We start from the raw sequence: 9,869 nt of genomic DNA on the forward strand, positions 1-9,869 counted from the left end.
CCGACTTTTGTTATTGATTGTATTATTATTTATGCGCAGTTTTGTACACTGTTCATGCAATCATTTTTTTTAGTTTTATGTCTTAAGGTCGCCACTCAAGGACTACGAGGACAACCGTCTCCACTTAAATATTCCCTGTACCTCTCATGCATTTCATATCGGCTTGCTAAATACGATTTGTAGAATGCTAAAAATAGACGATTTTCGCTTTTCCGTTTAAAAGCACAGGAAATATGTATATTGGTGGCCCGTGTGCGGCGACCCTTTGAGTTTCAGGCGTCAAGGAAAAACGTATTATTACTAATATTTTTTATATTAAGTATTGATTCACAATGCAAACTTGATATCAAGAAATTATTTAAGTTTATTATAAGCACAAAAATCAATGTTCGTTAAGTTTTGTATTTCTGAATAAATAAAAATATACAAAATAATCGTTTCTTCGATTTAAGAATGAAAAAAAAACATATTTGAAAATGCCTTACGTGTTTTATTACATCACTCCATAATTTGTCGTAAACTAAGATTCGAACAATAAACCAATATTATTTATACTAATGAAGATTCCACTATTAAAATTAATATATTTCTAGTCAATTCGATTTTCACAATTAATGTACTACGTCATCCAGTTTAATTTGATGGGCCATATTCGCAATGTGATGACATAACAACGTGGTGTAACCTATGCGGATTAGTCAAGCGAGTTAAGGAATACGTTTGCCGGTCCTGGGGTCCATTCGGCCACTGATGAGTTCGTCTGCTCTATTTTTGTCAGGCACCTGGGGGAACATGGGGAGTATACTAAGTACTTTAGACATAACAGAAGAAGTTTTCTCTCCCAATTTATCCACATAAGTATTTATTTTCCAAGGTGACCTAGCCATTCTTACAGATGATACAGATGATTTACCTTCAAACTCTTTACTTTCTTCGTTGTCATCATTGGGCTCCTCGTCCGCATCGCGATTCTTGTTTTTCTCAGGAACTTTGGTGCTGGACGTGTCATCGTAGTAGTCATCCTTTTCTGATTTGTGCTTCGGCGGCGCCTCCACTGCTCTTTCCTTCTTATTAGAAAGGCGATGAGCAGCGGGTGAAACTAATTTACTTTGGGTTTTCACTTCTGGAGGCGTGGGAGGAGATTTCGGTTCAGCCTTCCCGGACGGGTGGCTGAAGGGGTCCTGCAGCTCTTTGTGCTTGGTCCTCGGCTCTAGCGGCTTGCCTCGGCCGATGAACTCGTCGTGGTTCACGTCAAAGTCGTAGTCGTCGAGGTTGAAGTCCTCGTCTTCGTGTTCGCCGGAGTCGATGACCCTCACCGGCGATCGGCTGATCTTCATTTGGAAGTCGTCGTCGTAGTCCATTTCGTTGTATTTCGGGATCGGTTTCTTCACGAGCGAAGGTTTCGGTTTCATCGAAGTGGTGGATGTCGTGGAGGTGGTCTTCGTAGTTTTGTCGGCCTTCTCGGTCTTCTCGCTGGACTCCCTCACGACCCGGGCCCCGGCTGGCGGGTCGCCGCCCGGACCCTTCGCCTTGAAGAAGTGCCTCGGCCTCCTGTTGTATGATCGGACGAACTCATCACTCTGAATGTTGTCTTCTTTCGAGAATCCTGTGAGTACGTCTTCTTCGAACACGTCCCTCGTGAGTCGTATCGGTGGGCTAGAACCGGTCGTTTTCGATTCAGTCGTCAATGTTCGGTCCGTGTTCTTTTCTATAAGTCGAGCGTTTAAGGTTTCGATAAAACACGAACCCAGCAGGGCGAACAATATTAATTTCATTGTAAAGTGCTGTACGACTGGCCGTCGCGGTCTCGACTAGCGACATGATTCTGAATCAATGCATAATGTAAACTCCTAAATGTTTTTAAATCGTGTTTACATAGATGAACAATGTATGCTGAGAAAAATAGGCTGACTTATAGATATTATTTTGATAACATTCGAATGATTGTATTATTGTTTAAGTGAATGCTAGGGTTTCAACGCTACTTGACCTGGATATTTTTTGGTTGAGTTCAAAATTATTTTTGATTTTTAACTGCGGTTAACGTTTTAAGGTTTTGAGACTTGATAGCGCACTTAATAATCGAGAACTGGCTTTTTACAGAACTGGTAAGATACAGCTAGTGATGTTTATGAACGAAGTGTAATGCCCAGCAACAACAACGGTTCTGGGGCAACAACAACCAGGGCTGGTACTGTCATTAGAAATAACAGAAACGTTGAAGAAGACTTAGGAACCCAATTTTAATAGAGGGCTATAGGCTATTAATTACAAAAATATTAATAAGCTTTGCATATTCAAAAGAACTATTTTTTTTATAGCTAGTAGTAGATTTAGTGAGTAGAACTATTGGCTATATCCAGCGATTCCGGCTACTGCAAAATCGGGATCCCCGTGTTTTCCGCCAGTCATATTGTGTCATGCCCCATGCCTCACCAATCTTTCGGCATCGATTTATTCATTCAATTTTTAAACCGTAAAAAATAATATCCAAATTCAAATTGCCAAATATTTTTCGACAGCTGTTAGTCGATTAAACGTGCGAGAGGGATCGATGTTCTTATGTAACAATTCAACTGGCTACACCTATTAAAAGGTTCACATGGTGGGACAGATCGAATGTTTATTGTAATACAAAGTAACATACAATGCAGAGATAATATTGGGAACCTTTACACGCAATTTCTCAAAACATTATTTATTGTCTCGCTGTACAGACGCCATGCTTAGATTTAAATTGCTCTCGGAATGGACGTAGGAAAATGACAGTGTTACAGCTTTTAGCACTTCTTCGAGTAAGATTGTTACGGTGTTGATATGCCTAAGTGATTCTTTGTAATGTAACGTTTGTGCGAATGCTCGGAGCTCTGCGGATAGCGCGCTGCTGTTTATTTCGTACGTCACACATCGCAGGTTGTGTGAAATGTTCGGTGCAAGGGTGATAGATACACTAGAGCACGATTCCCCAAAGTAGGCGATAGCGCCCTCTTGAGGGGTGTGAACGCTTCAAGGCGGCATGAGCACACAAGAATTTAGGTTATACTTAGGTTTTAAATAAGCTCATAAAATGGGGATGGAATTCGTTTTTTTTTTATTAGTCTTTAGTGGCGGTAGACAAAATAGTTTATGGAACCTCTGCACTAAAGCATTTCAATAAGCAGCTCGTTCTTCTATTACAAGCTTAGAATATATATCCTCCATAATCTGAAATTACAAGTAGTTAGTAATTAGTAGTTTAAATTTTTTTTACAAATTCGGTACCGTGTGCTTCCGTCGCCGCTATAACAACAAACAAAAATGAAAATAGAGGCTCTGCAACGGTAGGTATGGTTATAATTTTGACGGATGACCTTTCCCCAGTGTAGCGCGTTTGTCTTGCACTTGACCGGCTTTTTAAATTTATTTCAACGTATAAGAAGAAAATAGGCGTCATGTACAGGTTCAATCTCAAAAGCAAACCGCGATCACACGCACACACACTATTGATTGAACATCAATCTTCTGCTCTCATTAAATCCGAATCGCGATCATAGATTAGATCATTGCTGAATAGCTTACTGTGGAAGAAACAGCCGAATAAGTCTAAAATAAGTTTATATTTAAATACTATTGCGTCAACACCTGACTTTTTGTTGTTGATGTTATTGTATAGGGCCTGATCTTTGTTTGTCTAGAAAAAATCCCGTCGAATAAGTAAAACAATAGAATAATGGGTAGTAATTTACTCACAGTTTACATCTTTATCACAATTAGATACAATGAAACAAAAATTGGTAACCCTACCAAACGTGTCGTCATGAAATAGCGCGTTGGCTACGTGATTCAGGTAAGCATGTTTATTTGTTTACGACTCTCGCGCGTAAATAAACAACTGAAATAAGAGAGCAAGAAATTTATAAGAACAATGCTGTTATCGACCACAGTTAGTTCACGAACGATCAAGATGAAGATACTGTTAAAGATCTTCAGTGCGTTTCTATATTTCAACTCTGTGTCTCCCGTCCTCATGTACTACATCTACGACGATAACCCTAATATAGGTTTTGTTGCTCTAGACAACGGTATCGGAGCCTACGCGAAGCCCGGGTTCACAGCCAACAGCAAAAAACAATTCACAGGTTCCTACAATTCGAAGTATCAGAAGATAAATAATGAGCACGTGGTCGACTCGCATTTCAAAGTGATGAAGACACCCTTGCGGTACGCCGCTTCCTCTATACACGACAGCGGAAGAATCAGAGCTCACGATCCCGGAAGCAGTCAAAACATCGGACAGAGAATACCCGAAGAGTACAGAAACACAGAAGCTCCAAAGCAGTGGCATCAAAGAAATCAACACCAACAGCACATAGGGAACCCTGCAAACAGTGGGCATCAAGACCAACAGCAGTACACGCAGTCGCCCAACAACGCGCCAGTCAGAGGTGAATACGGAGCAAGACCAGACCCAGCCCCACTATCACAAAGTAACCAACCAATACCACCAATTAGACCCAAAGCAGTGAACGCAGACTACGGGCCCCAAATGAAACAACGCAGTCAAAGGAATAAAGATGAAGGGTTCGAGCCTAAACCTAGCTTCGTTCAGATGAACGTGAGGAAGACGCAAATATCTACAGACCCTCAGAAAAGAGTTCGTTTGAACAACAATCGCCAGCTGACTTCCTTAACAGTACACGGACCTCAGGAGAGCCGGCAGAGGATACCAACATCCATGATGATGGACAAGACCCTGCACAAAGCGAATGGACTCCACGACCACAACATGCAGGTCATGACCCGCGTCCTCGATGACATGACTCAGAAGATAGCTGACAGGCGACACAAGAAGGGCGAGTACAGGAAACGAGATACTAAAGCACTATCTAACTCCATGTTCGAGAAAAGTAAAAGGAGCGTTGTGTCAGACAATATGAGAAAGTACATTGGCAAAGATATGGTCAAGGAACATAAAAGTAATATCGATGTCGCGAGAATCGGGAGCCGTGAGGAGAGTCTGGAAACGAATGACGCCCCCTACGCACTGTTCTACCGGATGAATCCGGAAAGCTTAGACCCGCAGGATGGGATACATGATGAGGTCTATGGAGGACAACTCTGGCGAGTTCAGCAGCAAGGAGAAACGGCTATCAGAGGGATTCAATGACGAAGTTAAAATGAACGTGTCGCAAAAATCTAAAATGAGCAATACTTTAAAAATGCGCAAAAAGTTAAAGAACTTCTCTAACTTCAAACATTGATTTATCATTTATTTGTATAGATATAATGTGTATAACTCGTCATGCTAATACAATGCAGTGTAAATTCAGAAGCATTTCACAGGCAATCCGCAATTTGTTTAAGTACCTACTATGTTATGTTTTTTTGTTTAATACTGAACCGCTATTCAATGTAGAAGCTGTTTAAATAAATATGAATATCGTTTTCATAAATTTTCATTCATAGTTTAATTTGTGAAGGGTTTGGTAGGTTAGTTCGACGTCTAGCCTAGATATGGAAGGTGGTGAGCCGGGTCTCGTAACGTTACATTCGATTATAAGGTTATTTCAATATTATATTAATTATAATCATATTTCCTTAGTGTTAAAAAACATGTATTAGAAACATTTATTCTGTTTTTAAATATGATAGATTGAGACAAAGGTGGTCACGAGTCGCTCGGTCGATGCCTACAGTGTGCGGTCGCCGATACAATATCGTTTTATACTGCGTCAGCGCGAACGCGCAGCAATGCACCGTACAAATTAATACAGGGTTTTTCATTATCATTGACACAGAAGACCATTGCCCAATCTAGAGAGCGCTCTCGACTCGACCCATTTATGAATGTCAATGATCGATGTAGTATTATGTTCACTATATAAAAGCTAGTCTTGACCTTAGTCGTCATTATTATAGTGGACATTAACGGCGATAGCATGGCGCGTAACGTCGCCGCGCTATTGTTGCTCCTCGCATATGGCTCCTGCATGGAGATGCGGGAGACCGTCGAGCGCATGGTCATGGTGCGTACCACTGGCTCCGACCTGCAGCCCGCCGCCACCGGGTACATCTACAAGAAGGAAAGCGACGGCCCCGCTAGCGTCATTAAAATGGGCGAGAGTGAAGTAATCGAACACTTCTCTAAATTACACGGTAAGCCAGAGGCGTATAAAGCCCCTCTACCAGCCGCTGCGGGACCTTTCTATGCTGAGGAGAAAGACGAGGACAAAGCCGCATCGGAGACCAAAGAGGAAGAGGTCAAACCTGTCGTAGAGAAAACTGATGAACACGATGACCACATCGATGGTATAGCAGGCGAGGACTACGATAAAATCTTCGAGGAATACGCCAAGCGGTACGGGTCGGGATACAAGAGCGACTTCGCAGATTACTTACACGGAGTAGGACATTACGATCATGGGATTAATCATGACTTCGGGCCCGGGGATGCCTACGATGCCGGGAGTTATCAAGGATACGGAGCTAAAGGAGATAAAACACTCGGGACTAAAAATTATTATGAAAAAGGGGAAGCCGGAGATTACAACACAGAGAAACACGAAGGTTACTCAGTATCTAAGCAGAGAGGTCACAAAGGTCAGTATGATGAAGCCGATGATGAAGGGAAGCTTTACAATGAAGGGTTTAAAGGAAACATCCATGCAGGGCACGCTGCAGAGGACGCGGCGGACGGATACCACAAGCTCTATAACCAGGACCAACACAAAAAAGACCATGACCTTTTCGATGGAGACAGTTTCAAAGGTGGACATAGTAAGTATGCAAGAGGACCAGGAGCCAGAGGATACAAGGAGGGAGTTCACAAGTCAGGCTATCAGGACAGTCGCTTCGGAAAAGGTGAATCTGACGACAAGAACGCAGATGAACAGAACGAACAGCGATCCAAAGACAGTGCAGACGACCAACAAGACAAAGGAAAGTTCGGCATTGCAAGCAACGCCTACGCGGGCAAAGGCTACGGTATCAAAATCAAACATTAATTTAATATTAATGATAATTGTTACAACTTTGTTGAGTTTTTGGTAATTTGTTGTAAATATTTGTAGATATAAATTAAGCCATACCTCACATTTTGTTTTCTTAACGATGCCTGTGAACACAGACTTACATAAAATGACTGTACATTGTAAAATATATAAAATATTCAACATTTTGGCTTAACAAAAATGTCAGGTATTTTAATAATTAGGAAGGCTTAATACAAATAATTTATTACGTAAGGGGAAGCTAAGAATCTCAGAAATGTGTGGTGAAGCACAAAGGAAACCAAAGTTTTTGTACGACGCGTACAGCGTATTTAAAAGCGTGATATTTAAGTATTAAATAAAGTAAATTATTAACAAAGTTCTGTACATTATTTTAATTTAAAACAATTTAACATTTAGGCAAGGTTCTTGCTATTTCTGAATCTTCCAGAAAAGTAGGTGTGATTAGAAAGGACAATAATTTAAGTTGGTATATTTTTCTCATCATACTTATTCAATTTCACGTCTAGGTAAATAAAGTATTCAAAATATGACTATCCAACAATCCTTCTCAAGTCATTACTTAGGGTAATGTGTAAAACTATTATAATAAAGTATCAACTAAATATCTTTGTTTAGGGATTCGTTATCCCTAAATAAAAATATCAGATTTATTACTCACTTTTGTCACTTAATATTTTAAAATAGCTAACAAGCTTTTATACTACATGTTATACATATGAAAATAGGTAAGCACTTACATTAAACACCAATCACCTATCATTTGATACCCCGATTGAGTATATTCTAAATCATTCGATTTTGTTCCCCACTTTTGAAACTGCTTATATTTTTCTAAAAGCAGCTTGCAGTGTTTGCTGTCTAAAACCTACAGCTACAGTATCTCTTCTAAAACGGCAACATTGAGTCATCCGTTTATTAGATGTATGATGTCACAAACAGACGACTTTAACTGTGTTAAGTAATAAAAATATCACTAAAATGCGCGTTACTGTTGTCAAGAACTTCTTTTTATTTTCATTTAACTGGAATCGAAGAGCTGGCTGTTGATGAATGTCCATTGACACAGATCAATTTTTAAATATTTTTACTTTTAAGTAGTAGCATTTACCTATTACGTATGACATCTAGCTCATTTAAATAAAAGCCTCGGCTTTTGTTAAATACATAGACGTACTAAGTCAAACTATGCACAGGCCTATATTAAATTGTACGTCTGCGTGGAGAGCCGAAGATTAAGGGTCTATACGACAAATCCACTGCGCTCAACGAGTCGCGGGTTCGATCCCCGCGTAGGACAAGCATTTGTGTTTTCTGAGCCTGGGTGTCTTTATACAATTGATTTGATGTTTGTGATACCTCCCACGATACAAGGTTTAAATTTGGTAAACTTGAGTATTTACTTGAAATGCTAAAGTGTATCACCCTATCACGAATCGAACACACCCACAATCTTTGCATACGCTCGGGGTATATGAGCGCTGTAGGGAATATTTTTCTACAATAAACAATGAAATATTACAGGTACTCTTACACAGCTAACGGAACGCCCAATATTCCTAAGTTCTCCTTCCGAAATTCTCTAAGAACTACTCTAGTCTAGTGTATCATCACCTCCATAACATAGATGTGTCCTGGGTCATTACTCATACCATGCTGTTACTGACACACGTAATGACCGATTTGAGTAGATAACAATGCAGTATCGTGTTGCCCAGGTAACTGGGTTAAGGAGGTCAGATAGGCAGTCGCTCCTTGTAAAACACTGGTACTTAGCTGAAACCGGTTTGACTGGTAGCCGACCCCAACATAGTTGGGAAAAGGCTAGGCCAATGATGAAAATGAATAATGCAGTCAATTTTTCCATATTTAAAACCGTTTAAACCTTCCCTGAACTTTCTCGAATATTTCAAGACTAAAAACCAAATCCAATGATGTGGCTTTATACTAAGAACTACACAGTACGAACAAATAGATATTAGTCTAATAAAATCCGATTAGTCCGTCAGATGGTTTCCAAAAAATCAAATACATATTTTCTAAAATATTGAGTAAAAAAAGTGTGAACTGTAAATAAACACCTTACTCGTGACTACACTTATCGATTTTATCTTATTTCTAACGACAAGTGACATTATTGGAACCACTGAAAGAAAAACCTTTTTAAATAATGATTTAATAGAATGTACAATTTCAAGAAATGCTACATGCATAAGTCCGAAATCTCAAATTGACTGATTAGGGGCTTATTCGAGCGGTTTATGATTGTGTTCGTCACGTCAACTACCAAAGTGTGCGCCGTTTTGCAGGTTCAATACCCGTGTAGAACAAACATTTGTGTGATATAAAAATACTTAACAACCATGGTAATTTTTTATTGAATCAAAGTATGTACTTCTGAAAATATGTGTTCGCCATATTCGATTAGTTTTTCGTTTTATTATAAACTTCCTTCGTTTTTACCTTCCAGCTTCATTCAATCCAATCCATTTCATTATAACGTAGCCCAAAGTTTTGCTTACATTGCGTGACACGCAACGCAAGCAAAACTTAAGCTAATTATTGTAAACCAGGAAGTTGGTTAAGATTTGATTTTAATTTTCTGCTGAGAAATAACCACGTATAAACTTATGTATACTCGTTTACTATACGTATGTGGACGCAAAAGACGTTTTAATAGATATAGACGATTATAAAAGATCTTTATAATCAAGGAAAATATAAAGAGGAGAGTAGAAAATGTTGGGTTCGATCCCCGATCACCTTTCAATCACCTTTCCGTGCCATATGTATAGGAAATTTCGTGACATCTCCGTTGGCCACACTTTAGCTAGGAGCTAGGGAAAGGGTTTCAGTTATGTGCTGCCTTTCTGACTAACA

General features: G+C 39.6%; 1 protein-coding gene across 1 annotated transcript; it reads right to left on the reverse strand.

Annotated features, from left to right (window-relative positions):
• Nucleotides 1-469: 469 nt before the first annotated feature.
• Nucleotides 470-2,052, reverse strand: LOC113499365. The gene is made up of 2 exons (XM_026879816.1): nucleotides 914-2,052; nucleotides 470-782 (listed from the first exon to the last, which is right to left on the reverse strand). Exons 1-2 carry the CDS (start codon nucleotides 1,773-1,775, stop codon nucleotides 775-777), a joined length of 870 nt encoding a protein of 289 aa, XP_026735617.1. The 5' UTR covers nucleotides 1,776-2,052; the 3' UTR covers nucleotides 470-774.
• Between the last annotated feature and the right edge of the window lie 7,817 nt (nucleotides 2,053-9,869).

The sequence above is a fragment of the Trichoplusia ni genome, chromosome 12 (genome assembly GCF_003590095.1).
Source record: "Trichoplusia ni isolate ovarian cell line Hi5 chromosome 12, tn1, whole genome shotgun sequence".
Lineage (NCBI taxonomy): Eukaryota > Metazoa > Arthropoda > Insecta > Lepidoptera > Noctuidae > Trichoplusia > Trichoplusia ni.

Coding starts and splice junctions, on each gene's coding strand:
- LOC113499365 (XM_026879816.1), bottom strand. CDS start 1,775: ATGAAATTAATATTGTTCGCCCTGCTGGGTTCGTGTTTTATCGAAACC.